The 14679-nt window shown below is 39.6% G+C and overlaps 1 protein-coding gene across 23 annotated transcripts in view; it reads left to right on the forward strand.

Annotated features, from left to right (window-relative positions):
- Kiaa1217 (KIAA1217 ortholog) overlaps positions 1-14679 on the forward strand; it is a 728606-nt gene that overhangs the window by 337834 nt on the left and 376093 nt on the right. For 2 of the 23 annotated variants that reach the window (XM_063238537.1, XM_063238536.1), the window contains exons 1-2: positions 11609-12392; positions 12929-13131. The exons of 18 other annotated variants lie outside the window; for them this stretch is intronic. Coding sequence is in view for 1 of the 5 variants with exons in the window: in XM_063238532.1 (XP_063094602.1) it covers positions 14637-14673 (37 nt within the window). In the remaining 4 variants the exon portion in view is untranslated. 3 more of the 23 variants (XM_063238538.1, XM_063238541.1, XM_063238532.1) reach the window with 3 other exon arrangements.

Here is a 14679-nt window from a genome sequence, read left to right on the forward strand (position 1 = left end):
ATCCTTCAGTAGGTGAATTGATAACTGTGCTACATCCAGAAAATGGAGTAATACACTCAAAAGAAATGAGTTGTCAAGCCTTGAAAAGGCATGGAAGAAACATTAATAAGTAAAAGAAACCAACCTGCAAAAGATTTGCAGATAATGACATTCATTGTTTTTGGTTTGTTTGGTTAAAAGTTTTTTGTTGTTTGTTTGTTTTGGTTTTTGCCTTTTGAGATAAGGTCTTGCTATGCAGGTCTGGCTGGTCTTGAACTCACTGTGTAGTCCAGGCTGGTCTCGAAGTCAGGGCAAGTCCTACTTTAGCCTCCTAAATGGTGGGATTACGGGCCACCTCCCCAAATATGAATGACGCTCTTGAAAAGACAGAACTACAGAGGTAGTAAAATAGATCAGTGGATGCGAGAGGCTTGGAAGAAGAGACGAACAGGCTAGCACAGAGGATTTACAGGGCAGTGCAACTGGTCTGCATGCCACTATAATGGTGGGTACATACATCTGTCAAAACAATAGGATGTTAAACACCAAGGGAGACTCTAATATAAACTGTGGACTTCCAGTGATGATGTATTGCTGTTCGGTATTGGATATAACAAATGCACCACTGTGATTCGAATGTGGTTGGTGCGCAAGGTTGGAGAGGGAGCTTAGGGGAATTCTGTACCTTCTGTTCAGTTTTGCTGTGAACTTAACATTGCTCTAAAAAACAAATATTTTTTAAAAACGTATCTATTCTCAGAGAAAGGTGATAAAGATTGGTTTTTAACAATTGGTAAAGTGACATTTTGTTAAGTTGACTAAATATATAGCTTTACCCACTGCAAAATCTTGTCTGGAATAATCAAGAAGGCTCCCTTCAGAACCTTCTGCTCACGTACTCAGAGTCTCTCTGTAGTTGGAATTGCGGGGAGGATACCCTGAAGAAAATGTTGACAAGAACTAAATGTACATCACAGGCTGATACTTGTCCATATTTTATTTCATGTGAATGTAAATATACATAGCCAAAACTTAGAATACACCTATGAAGTTCTGGGTTGTATCTGTGTAGAGATTTCAGAAGCTCATATGGGAGAGAAGGGGAAAAGCAAGGGAAGATTGAAGATATAGGGCTAGAAAAAGAGAATAGGAAAAATCTGGATAGTATAAAACACCAAGTCCAAACACACACTTAGCAGTAGAGAGGCTCAGCCACAGAGGTCATCCAGACAGGAGTTGAGAAGAAAGGGCAGGAGAGCCAGGGATGCACCAGGAGCCCGTCCTCTGCCCATCCCATCAGGAGGACGAGACCCCTAAGAACACTGAGATGGGTCAGGTAGAGATGAGATGCCTGTTCCTTTGCTTTGTTCAAGAGACTGGAAGCGTCTATTCCCACCCAGCACTTGACACTGTGCCTGCAGGGGCTGCACTTCTGCCCCTTCCCCCTGAGCAGAGCAGGTCCTCTGCAGGGCTGCTTTGTCCCTGTGGAAAGCTGTGTGGTTGATTTCTCAGCAGATCATTATTGAATATCTCCTGTGTCCCAGGTGCTTTTCTCAGACTTAATGGTCAATGACAAATGGAAGAACTGGGTCCTGCCTTTCCTGGGCTTTCTGCCTAGGGTGAAGCCACTGCAGCCATTATTCTAAGTGGCACAGTGCATATGGAAAGTTCCCCCTCGGCTCTGCCATGTGGAAGGAGACCCAACCCAGGCAGGGAAGGCCTGTCCAGGAAAGCCCAGGCACTGAGGCCTGAAGGAAGAACAAGAGCCACTGAGGAGCTGAAGATCAACTCTAGACATAGAGAACATTGTAATGGTGTGGAGCTTCCTGCAATAGTTTTGACATCATCTTGTCACCCATCAGAGGGTGGAGGCTCATAGCTGTTTAGTCTCTCCCCGTACAGCCATAGATACGGTTAAGTTTGTGCCATTGCATTTTGCCTCCCTGGTGACAGAAACCTGGCAAAAATCTGACTGCATTTTCTAGGCTCCTTTGCAATTTGGTGTGACCACGTGACCACATGACCACGTGACCACAGGTCAAACAATGAGATATAAGTGGTCAGTTTTAAGGACTTGAGTAAAATGTCTTTAAAAAGAGGATGTAAGGGCTTCCTCTTTTTCTCCTTTCTCCTGTATAGAATGCAGATTTAATGGACAATGCTCTAGCCATTTTAGTCCTAAAGGTGATTTGGAAACTGGAAGCCCATTCCTAGTATTAGATTGTGAAGATAAAAGGCCACTTGGTTCCTGGTGAAGTGGGTGGTCCGTTCAGCCTGTAACCACTTATGAGCTGACTTTTATGTAGCAGAATAAAACCTTTGTGTGTTTATGTTTCAGTTAATGGGAGTTACAAATCTCAGTTATACCTGTATCTAAGTGATTTGGCAGAAAATAGGTCTGTCAATGTGCATCCCATTGTCCCACTTTCTGTTATTAACTACTCTGTCAAGTGAACATCAAAATATATTTCAACCTACTCTTATTAGTTTATGTATGTTTTCTACCTGAATATGGAAGATAGAACCAAATGCTCTTGCAAGGTCTCTAACAATTCCACCACCAATCCTGACTAATACATCTTAAGGGTTAATGTTTTGCCACCATCAGATCTCTGAACAATTATCAACAATATGCTAGAATCTTTTTCATCTCAAAAAGCTCTCATATACACACAAGGGATAAAAGAGTATGAGAGGAATTACTATTTATTTAGTTGTGGGACTATACAGAGAGAAAGAGAAAAAAGTAAATAAAAAATTAATGGTTTGATGGTATTACCCTATGAAATAATAGGTGTGGAACAGGGTTGTCTGGAAGTCAGCTCTGGAAGAAGTGCACAGAACCCACAAGGTCAAGACATGTCGAGACAAAGAAGAGAGAGGAAGCATTCCGGAAGGCTCTGGAAGCCAGTATATGTCTCATTTGTCCTCTAATTGTAAGGCAGGTGGTTTTATTCATCTATTAGTTGTGAGTGACTTATAACCATAGAGATTGTTTATAACAGAAGGAAATCATATATCAGAAAAATGCTAACCCTGATTGAGGCACCAACAGATTTCCTCACTAAATGCTAAGATTTCCTCACAACCAGAAATACCTCAGAGGCAAAAACAGATAAGAGTGCCTGATACTTATGTTTTTAACTAAAATTTCAGTAATGAGGGTTCTGAAAGCTAAAAAGCATACTATACTTGCATGATACGTAAGAGCTGGAGAAAAAGGAAAGCATAATGCTTTTAGTTTTTAAAGATGTTAGCAAAGTACATCTTAGAACTTACTGCCCAGAATCTCCAGCTTAAATCCAATCTAAAATAGCTGAACAAATATTTTTTTAAAAAAAGAAACCTTCAAGCCAACTAAAGATTTGAAAAAGGAAGAGCAGAAATGATGTTTGACTCACTCAGTTGCTTTTCTTACAGAATGATAAAATTAATGAACTAAAAGAAAAAAATGGAGATAACAGAGCTGAACCTTCCAGAAGCCGTGATTACCATGTCTCTGAATTTTCCTAAATAAATTTATTCAAACTTTCCACGATCTAAATATAACCCTACTTGGAAAGTAGATGGAAACCTGTGAAACATCCAGGGATGAATGATGGAAGATGAGAAAACAATGTGCTCTCGAAACTTGAATTTTATTTTTTCAAGCTTTTTTGTACCTTGAATTTCACTTTGTCACACTTTTCTGCAGTGATCTGAGAGATGGAATTGGTGCCATGAGTAACAATAAAAATGAATAAAAATGCCATAATAAATGTTTAATTATTTAATACTACAGATGGAAAGACATTCCCTTGTCTATTTTCCTAGTTGCCTTTTTTCCAATTAAAATATCTTGTCCATGGAGTTAATTTTATTAACTTTTAGTTGGATTGTGTTCTGTGTTTATTAACATATTTTAGTTTGCTGAATATGTTACTGAGTAATATTTACATTGATCTATCAGTTTATGATCTTTGCATAGCTCTTACCATCTGTCAGTAATTTTCTATGTGGATTAACTTTGCTGGAGAAAACTAGGGGAGAGTGATATAGATAGCAAATTAATGGGGATGTGACATCAACAGAAATCCAGGAGAAAATGGAAGACATTGTTAAATGAGTGTGTGTGTGTATGGATGTGTGTGTATGTGAGTGCATGCTCATGCAGACGCGTATTCAAATTTGAAAAGGAAAATGATGAAAACAAAGCTCATCTGAGAATAAATTATAAATGAACCAGGAATAGAAAATAAATGTGTATTGTATGGGATATAAAAGAGAGAGGACGGACTGAGTAGCTGTAATGAAGGGTCTGTTTTGACACTGATTCAGAATCATTGAAATTTGAAATAAAATTCTATTTCACTGTTACTGTTAAGTCATGGTTTTTTCCCCCCAAAGAATCTTTTTTTTTTCATGACCATCAAATGCCAAATGGCTCTGTGGTAACTGTGGATAAGAATTGGACTTTGGAATCATTTTACTTGAGTTTATATAAGAGAATCATGATTCCTACTTTACCTTTTCATTGTAGGTAAAGTTTGTTAAATTCTTATCTCCATCTGAAATTAAACTAATTGTATTGTTGTATCCATCATAGAAAAGTGAAATATCCATATGGATAAATGCTGGAAATTGCCCTTATTAATATGATTGACTTATTAAGGAATCTATTTCATGATTATATTAAATGCCTTGTAAGATCTAAAATATAGTGAAAATATGAAGATCTATCTTTCAAAAGTACACTATTAACAGTTGCTGTGCTTGAATAATAAAAGCATACAAATTTAAGATACTTGGCATTCCTTGAATGTACAACAAACTTTTGGAATTATATGGTTAGAGAAGAGAAATATATGAGACTAAAACATTTATACAAGGTCCTGGCCAAAAACATTTTTCTATAATCCTGATTCTTTCTCTGGGCATAAAACAAGATCTTAAAATAATTTTTCTTAATTTCTCCACCTACAGCAAATGGATTATAAACTTTTATAACAAAGTTTTGAGAAATAACTTTTTAGTAACTGTCAAATGTTTCCAAATATCAAAATGACATAGATTTTTAAGTGCCCATTATGCCACTAATGTTTTTGCATTATAAATTTGGGTTTTTAAGTTATATGGAGATAAATGCTTAATAAGCTAAAGCAAAGTAAACTTTGGTTTCCACAAAATGTATATAACAAATGAGTTCGTTTAATAGCTGACCACTAAAATCTATTTTTAAATTATTTTTTGAGACATGACATATTTTAGTAATATTTTCTTATGCATTCTTATAAGCTAAATATTCAGATTTCATTTACAGTGGCATTGTATTAATATTTTTAGTGACACATTAATGTGTACACAGAATATGTGTATAGTTTGTTTATGCTGGTAGTTATTTTTGATGCTAGTTATTTGGTACAAAATACAGTTCTTACACATTATGGGAATATAAACTTTATTGCTGTCACATTATCATGCAGAAGCCAAATACGAGCAAAAGAATAGCATCGTGTATTAATCTTCTAAAAATTGTCTACGGGTAACCCAACTGATTGTGTTACAGTTTAATTATTGGAATAAAAAAGCAATAAATAGCTTCAATAGTGCCTAATAAATGTAATTCTCTCACAGCAAGATATGTATAGTGAAAAAACGATAAAAGAATTCTGATAGAATGGCTTTTTGTCTAGTTGAGTAACGTAATCTTTTCTTCTGTGCTCATAAAAAAAGATATCTCCATCCTAAGGCTATATTTTGTAATGTCATTTTAGGTGTTCATTTTTTGGAGGAAAAATATTTGCTTCTTCAGCTTTCAGGAATTAGAACTCATTGAACTAGAAAAAAGTATCTAAAATAGCTTAAATTATTTTTTGATTTGTGAAACATAAAAAGTCCTTACGGTGGATGAATAAAGTCACATTAGTTTCAGTGACTTTGCCTGACCTCCCCTACACACTTATCCTTTGCTGATGGAATGTCAGTGTCTATAGGAGAACAAAATCAATATGATGTGTTCATGAAAAAAAAATTAAATTAGTTTGTATTCATGTTTAGTTTAATTATGAACATTAGCCTATACCTTTCAATATTTTCTGAAAATAAAAGCATCAGAAGAAAACAAAATGTCCATCATAAGTAACAGTATTGTGAACGGTGGGATATATCCAAAGGTAAAGCACAGTATAACTAGCTTCACTCTCTCCCATGATCCTGGAGTCACTGCTAGGTTTTTCTAATCTCGCATTCTGACTGGTTGGCTCAACCGGCCAGGTGCAGACAGTAATTAGGCCAATGTGTGACTTCTATGGGAAGCAGATGGCTTTATTTTGTTCTCTCGGCTCAAGTTTCTGCCCTGGTATAGTGGGTTCAATCCCTGCCCCAGCCTTAGGCCAAATAGAAAATCCACCCCGAAGTGCAGGGTGTGAGCTTATTTGGAAGTTGAGCTTTCAGTGTTATTAAGCTCTGAAGAGGCCACGTTCATTAGGACTGGACCTAAATCCAATGACTTTTCCTTTTGAGAAGATGCACAGAGAGACACAGGAGAACTGCCTTTGGTCTGAAGGAAGTAGCAATTAGAGTGAGGAATGCCCAGGAATTGCAGGACTTGCAGATAACTGCCAGAAGCTAGGAGAGTAGCAATGAATGGATTCACCCTCCTGCCTCAGCAAGTAACTAACCCTGCCACACCTCACATTTGAATATTTGGCTTCCAGAGCTGTGAGACAGTGAATTCCTGCTGCTGTATGTCACACATTTAGTGGGAATTTATCAGGACAGCCAGTTTAACTGATACACTTGGACAGACCGTGCTCATACCCCCCTGTCACATGCTCATGCAGCTGGAGATTATAGACAGACTAAGGATGTTAGGTACTCCAGTGGAACATCAACAGTAAGGAAAGAAAATTCATCTTCATAATTCAAGGTTGTAGCTAACACATCCAAATTCCCCCTAGTTAGCAGCGGCTCCAGCTCTTCACCTAACGAGGATCAAACAAGGCACAGTGGAATCTGAGCAGTGCCAATAAATTCTTCCTCCTCAACAGCATAGTCTGAGGACAAAGTAGTAGACGACCCTTCAAAAGCCACTTGTCCTGAAAGAGTGACTGAGATTACAATGAGTATGGCTGAAGATAGTCAGATCCAATCTATTTTCAGTAAAAAGGAAATCCTGCTCACAGCACCATTAGGAAGGCTAGGTCAGGATATGAACTGAGAGCCCTTTCACCCCAAAGAAAGAGAGATGGGGGAGAACAAAGAAAGGAGGAGAGACAGTAAGAGAGAAGAGGGGAGAGAGGAGAGTAGAGAGAGCCCTGAGCAGAGCTGGCCCACAATGAAATTAGCCCCAGTCAAGACCAGAAAGACAAGACCAGGAAGCCCCTGGCCAGCAACTGCCCCAATCAAGACTCTTACTGCCTGTGGTAATATCCGGGCTCCTGGAGACTGCTGCCTCCCGAAGGCTTTGCTGGCAGGGGCCTAGGCTCCTCTAAAGTGGAGGATCTGATACCCGAGCTGTTGGAAGGACTGGCTGCCTAATCTGTGTCCCCATGCAGAATGCAAATATAGAGTCTTTGTCAAACTTAAGGCTCAAGATGGTGACCAGAGAGCATTCAATCCAGTGTGGGACCTTCTTTCTACACAGGGCTCTGTGACTGCTCTGTCACAGCCTGTGCAGCCAGTCCCAGCTCTTGGCTGTAGAGTCCAGGCGGCCGGCTATTTCTGCTGGCAAAATGGATTTTTTTTTAATGAAGGGAAACAACAATTTATTAGCTCTCTTCCAATTCCATTGATGCCTGTTGGTAACAGAACTGAAATGCTAACACCTGGCAGTTGTACTGAAAAAACAGTTCAGGTTGGGCAATTGAGATAAAATCATGACTAAACACTGGCCAAATCCACCCTCATTTACCTAGACTCATCATTATCTCCTCCAATAATTTCACAAATAAAACAGTGAATCAAAGCCAAATTTGAAGTATAGGAGCTAAAAAAAAGTATTAGCCAAGGCTTGAGTGCACAAGTCACAGGTAACCCTAACCAGAGATATTTGCTCTCTGTCTTCTATTTTCCCAACACGTAGCAGATGTGCTCCTGTCACCCAACTAGACAAGAGTTGATGGCAAGGACAACATGTTTTGGAAAACTACTTAGAGCAGCAAATCCTGGAGCAAGAGTTGTATCAGTGCTAAACCATAGTGCCCAGAACCAACCGCATCAACCACACCCACTACAATTTATTGCATGAGCTACCAAAAATTAAAGTCTTATGTTTGGCAAACTATAAATCCTTCACTTACTCTCCTAGAATGTTCAACTTTCATATATTAGAAATCGTAGCCTATATCCCCTACTTGGGATATTTCTTGACAGATGAGGTGGGATAGTAATTATAAAGTACATTTGAAAAATGCTGTTATTTTAAACAAATTGCTTTAATCAAGACTCATCGGACCTTTTCTTCTTTTTCCCCCAGGGATAGAGCCCAGATCTCTCTGCATATGCTAAGTATGCATTTTACCACTAAGCTACCCAATAAGGGATTTTAGACATGCACTATCATAAATCTGCATGAGGATAGAAAAATAAAGTATACAGCATATGCAAAGTTTATCTACTCTTGGAATTTTCTTCACAGAACATCTTGTACTACCAGAGTTTCATAGAACATAGGGACACACTGGTTTAGGGACTTGCTGATTTTTATAGACCAACTTGGTACTTGACTTTGTAACACATTCACATTCTGAAATAATCATGTTTTAAGTCTGAAACAGTCTGCTTAGAAACAAACCTGTGAATACAGCCAAATCATGCACTCAGAAATCTCTAGCTACTGAGCATTTGTGCATCTGATTTTCCTACATGCAATATAAACCCTAAACAAAATTTTTAATTTTTAATTTCTCAGAATAACTAAATACTTAAAAAATAGTTCTCCTAAAGCATACAATATGTACAAGAAATCCAAATAAGGTTTATTTGTAAGGTGTACTTTATAAAATGCACCATTCTCTGTCCCAAAATGTGCTTGCTAGGTATGATGTGACCAAGGAAAATGAGGTCCTGCTCTCTGGATTTCCCTCATGTGGCTAACTGTTTGACTCACCATTTTTAGGGAGCAGAGTTTCCCTAAATACATCTCAAAACCATTCTGCCCCTTCAGACACCATTTCGGTCCCTACTCATTCCTGTCTCTCAGCTGATCTGCTCACCCCCTCTCACATCTGCCTGTATTGTATTCTCAACAGCAAGGTTAGAAAAAATGCATCCAGTCATACACACTCCCTTGCTTAGGTCTTCTCCATGGTTTTGCTTTGTTCTTGGAAAAAGTCCAGAGCACCTCATTATTCCTGACAAGACCACACACCTTCTGGCCTCTCTGCCTATTACTTACCCTCCACAATGTCTGCATCAGGGCTCAGATGAAACGTCACGCTCTCAGGACCCTTCTCCTTGACCTCAGCCTAAGATAGAATCCTCACTTCGGGTCTGGACTAGGTCACATCACTTTGCTTGTTTTTCTGCAAGGTCTTACCATGATCTGGAAGTATGCTGGGTGCAAGTTTGTGTGTTGCTCTTTCCTGCACATAAGGCCAAAGATCTTGCGTGACTCCATCTTTCACCCCATGCTCAGCGTAGTACCCAGCACACAACAGGAGCTCAGGAAATACTCAGTGATTAACTGGTGTACTCACAGATTGAGGAATGAAAAGCTAGCTCCATTATGGTGCCCAGATTCATCACTGAGGTAGGTGAGAGGAATTACACTTAAAAATTGAGCATTAGTTTGGAGTTCAGGGAAATGACAGCAGGGAATTCAAAGCAACAGGCAGTCACCAAATCCCATAGGTCAGCTCTTATAGAAAAACTGCAGGCTGGCTTTGGGGTGAAAAGGCCAGGCTGAAACTGTCCAGTAGTACAGATGATCTCACACTTGTTCATGGGTTGTCCTGAGGTTGCGTTCTTTCCATTCCCACAAGTGTGCACTCTCGCAGCCTGATCCCTTGCTTGCTGGGAGCAGGCACCCTGTCTTTCTGCAGCAGTCCTTGGTCCTCCTCAGTAACACTGGCACAGCTGCTGGACCTCAGGGGTCTCTTATCAGTGTAACTTCCACCACCAGGCAGGTGGCCGATTTCTTGGGACTGAGGAACTACTCAAATGTGGGGCCTTCAGTTTTAAAACTGGTACAGTTCAGGGGTAAGTTGGAGTGATGTGGTTAACACTGTAGGGGGTCGCCAGCACAAAAATGGCTCATACCCTTTTTTTGCTCAAAGTCTTGCTTCTACCAGTTCCTCTTGGGGATATCACACCCTGATTTGTAACAGCCCTCACTGTTCTTTCCCCTACTGATGGCTTTCCTGTACTTCTCCATCTTCACACTGTCCTGCTTCCCTGGGCTCCCTCCTGACAATACATGCATTCTCTGTTTGACACCCTCATCCTACAACTGCCAGGATCTGATCTGAACCATCCTGCCCTCTAGGAGCTTCAAGTTCCCGGCTCAGACCCCATGAAAGCCCTCTTGCCATATTTACCTGGGGGTGGTAAGAGGACATTCAAGCATTCTCCTTAAATACGGTTATGCTATTACAATTTGGGTTATGTAGCTCAGGAAAAGGTCAAGGGATTCAGTGATGGTGGCCCTCTGTCCTGTAGGAGAATTGGCATGCTGTTTCTATAAAGAGCCAGGTAAATATTTTGGGCTTTGCAGATCATACAGTCTGTCTTGGCTACTCCACTCTGCTGTTGTAGCATTAAAAGCAGCTACAGACAAAATGTAACAAATGGCTTTATTTATAAATTTAGAAAGTGGACCTAATTTGGCCCATGGAACATAATTTCTAAACTCCTGACATAGAACATCTTTCTCAATAATTTTGAAAAAAAATTTTAAGTTACACAAAGTTTTCTCGGTCCTCTCCACCTAGATAGGCCTGTAGTTCTACAGATTTTTACCTCTTTTAATAATTTACTCTTACTCTCCTGGCCTTACAGAAACTGTCTGCACCTCAAAAAATGAATTATTGCACCAAGAGAGTGACAGGGGAAGAAAGATGATATGGCACTTATTTCTCAAGGGATATTTAACACAAGTTTGTAATACCAAATATGGATACAGAGTTATGACAATAGGTTAGGATAATTGAGATTAATACATAGTTAATACTTTGTTTATGGGATTATTAGAAATTTGGAAAAAATTCCTCTGATGCATCGCAGTGCCCTCACTTTTGGCAGTGGAGAAGGGAGAAACCCTAAATAATGCTTTTAAAGATAACTTTGGGGTCTTAGCTCTTTCTAAGATTTTCAAAGTAAGCAACACCAATCAGTGGGAGGCCCTTTATCTCAGTGGCTTACATGGAATCCTGCTTTTGTCATTCAACAATACTCCTGAATGTTTTCATAGTGTATTTTAAAGTTTGCTGTATTTAGAATATTCTCTCATAGGGACCAAGCGTGCAAGGAAACATTGATAGGATTTTTAAATAATTTGGGGAATATTTTCACAATGTGCATGTACCCGAGAAAGGCTTCTATCAGAGAGGAAACCTGGGAGACAGACGAGGCGAGGCGGAAAGCAATGGGAAAAGATCATTCCAGCAACGTGTCCTTAAGTGTACTTATCTGCTGCCGGGGGTGAGAAGAGGTTGAAACAGAGCTCTAAAATGCTGTTGACCTGCTCTCCACAAGCCAGCTCAGTTGCTGGAGTTAGCGTAGAACCACGGAGTTAACTTTAGCAGGAGGCAGCGCATGTGGGCTGGAGAGCAGCAGATACTGCTGAGTGTGGAAAACTGAGCCCTTAACAAGTCAGTTCCACGCCCCCTTGAATTTGTGCCTCGGTGGGGAGTCCTCGGCAGGAAATCCTCCATCTGTTTCCCTTTACTACCAGCAACTTCAGAGAATGAGTTCATTTCTCTTCAAACATCCTCCCGTGGCTGGGAAACAGCACTGGGTTGAATGATGACAAATGTCACCAAGAACGCAAGAGGCTGCCTTCAAATGGAGACAGCTGGGACAGTTGCACTTCTGAATTAAGTTCTAGGCAGGGTGTGTGGGTTTTTTTCTTTGTTTACATTTTGCTTTTGCTTTTTTTTCTTTTCTTTTCTTTTTTTTTTTTTTTTTTTTTTTTCTCTCCTTTGGTTAGGGCAGTCTTTGGGGGTTTTTTTTTGTTGTTGTTGTTGTTGTTGTTGTTGTTGTTGTTGTTGTTTTGGGTGTGTTTTTCTTTGTTTTGTTTTTGTTTTTGTTTTTTACAATTTACTAGTAGAATTTGGATATTTGAAGAAACAAATTCAAAGGAAGATTGCCAAAGATTTATCCAGTGGATTAATGGAGTGGACCCTGAGGTCCACAAGATTATAGCTAGATCAGTCTTTCCTTTTATACAAAAGCCTTATTTGAATTTCAGGATTGCTTTAAAAATATCACTGCATGTAAGTACTTTGTTTTTCTGTTTTCCTTTTAATCCCCTAATCAGCATTTTTTGCATATTTGTAATCTCAAGTAAGTTATCAGTTGAACTATAAATATAAATAAAATGATTTGCCAACACATAAATTAATTACAAAATAAGATACTGAGTTTTGGTAATAGTTATAGTCATGTTTACATCTTCATGTCAAGAATTATTTAATTTCGTTAATATTTCAAGTAACTATCTTTTGCCTAATTTCCTCCAGTAATACAAAGTGCATTTTAAATTGGACAATAAGCAAGTCCTAAAACAGCTTTGTTGCTCTGTCAGCTTTTCTGGTAAATTTAGGTAGATTTGCTGAGGAACCTATAAATCTAGAGTGAAATTAGCTAAGTCGTGACTTTCGTGAATCTCTTTGGAAATGCCATGGAATCATACTGCTGACTTGGGGGTGGGGAGCTGCATGGCAAAAGGGTGCTGAAACACTGCAACATTTCAGCTGCTGTTACCTTTCAGTGGTTATACCATCAAGTTTTGACATGGCTCTGTGCATAGGTCAGGCTCCTGGGGACTCTCGGAATGTAGAACTGTGATTACCAGCTACAAGTAGTTCAACATTGCTGTTGAACAGGTCATCAGGACAGAATCCAGAAGAGGCCAAAATGTTCTGTTCTCCTTGGATTCCTACCTTCAGCTACCACCGCTCAGCCCTGTAGTCCTTACATGACAGCGTTGAATCCTGGAAGTGCTACTAAGAGGTAATGTTTCCCTTCCCAGCAGTTAGTTAGGAAAGAGATGGCCATTGGGTGGCTCTGAGTTGGAATCTGGATGAGAAGGAACACAGGGATGGTGTCTCTGTAATAACTGCGTACTGCTCCCCACTTCACCACCAAACCCTCATGAACAGACATACTCAAAAGAAAAACAATAGGTAAAACTGACTTCTGTGAAAGTCAGGTTTTGCATTCTTCTCTCCACCTCGCCCTAGTCTTCAAATGATGTCTGTCTTCTAAAACCCAGGACTCCTATTCATAGCTAGTTGTCAAAGGTAAGGTCTCCGAAGGAGCCTTGTTCCTGATGAATCTTTCAGTTAAAGATCATTATCTGTCTGGCCCTCTCTTATTTTCACTTAGGAGAGTAGTATCATTTCAGGTCTATAGATGTCCTTTAAATTTTCCCCTACATGTGGTATAGCAGCTAGATGTCATTCAAGGCAAAGGCATGTTGTGAATCACAGTAAGCTGTGCCCCACTTTCTGCAAGCATTCATGGCAATGGTATAGTCTCAGAAGACCACAAGCTCACCCTTAGAGGAGGGGAAACTGCAATCTGGGAGCTGTGAAAAGTGAAAGTGGAGACTTTTCCATTCAGTGTGGTTGTTGCTTTTAGAGGAATCACCTGCTTTCTGATTTAGTTGTGCTTAAGCTTCTGTGCTTTTTACTATGGGGCATGGTGTTGTCCCAGCAGCCCCCGTCATGGATCTTGGCAACCCGTCATCCCTGGTGGTTGGTGCTCTATCCGTACAAAGGAGAGGCATGGGAGCTTGGGGCTGGGAGTGCAGCTCCTAATAGTTTATGTAGTTAGTGATCTACTTACTAAATGAAAGTGAACCTTACGATTGCTTTTTCATCTAAGTGGAAATTATATTGCTTCAAAAGCCATCAGGACATCTCTGCAGTGTGGGTAGCTTTCCTGTAAAGAGAATGTTTCTCTGAGTAGCTCTTATACAAACCTGTGCTCTGGACAAATCTGAAATGGTGTGTCCTGTGTACTAATAGATGATGATGATGATGATAATGGTGATGATGACAGTGGTATTCTCTAACAAGGCTTAACTGGCCTCATTTGCCAGCTGTAATACTAAATATTCTGTAACATTTATCACATTATATCTTCCTTACTTGAAGTATGGGTAATGTAGGCAGCTTCCTTCTCTTACTTCAATGGATGACAAACAAAAATGCAAAAACACTTCCATTCACTATTGTGCTATACTCTTTTTGTGTATGATGTCACTGTTGTTTCTTTCATTCGACTGTCTAACTACCAAAGTTGTAGATTTTCTAGGCTTCTTTCCATATTACTTTTAATTCATGGATAGCAAAGAAAATTGGCAGTAGAGAAGAGGTAGCCAGCTGGGATGTGGTGGAGTGGGCGGAGAAACTGGCCCTCGCAGTGAGTGTTGGTTGCATGTGTAGGAAATGGATTTCAGTTCTCTCCGCTCCATGTTTACTTCCTTGTAAAGTGTGACATCGTCCCACAACATGTGTTTCTGGGCTTCAATTTCTACAGGATTATGGGGTAATT

This window comes from Cavia porcellus, unplaced genomic scaffold (assembly GCF_034190915.1).
Source record: "Cavia porcellus strain 051 isolate PalLab524CR breed Dunkin Hartley unplaced genomic scaffold, mCavPor4.1 scaffold_27, whole genome shotgun sequence".
Lineage (NCBI taxonomy): Eukaryota > Metazoa > Chordata > Mammalia > Rodentia > Caviidae > Cavia > Cavia porcellus.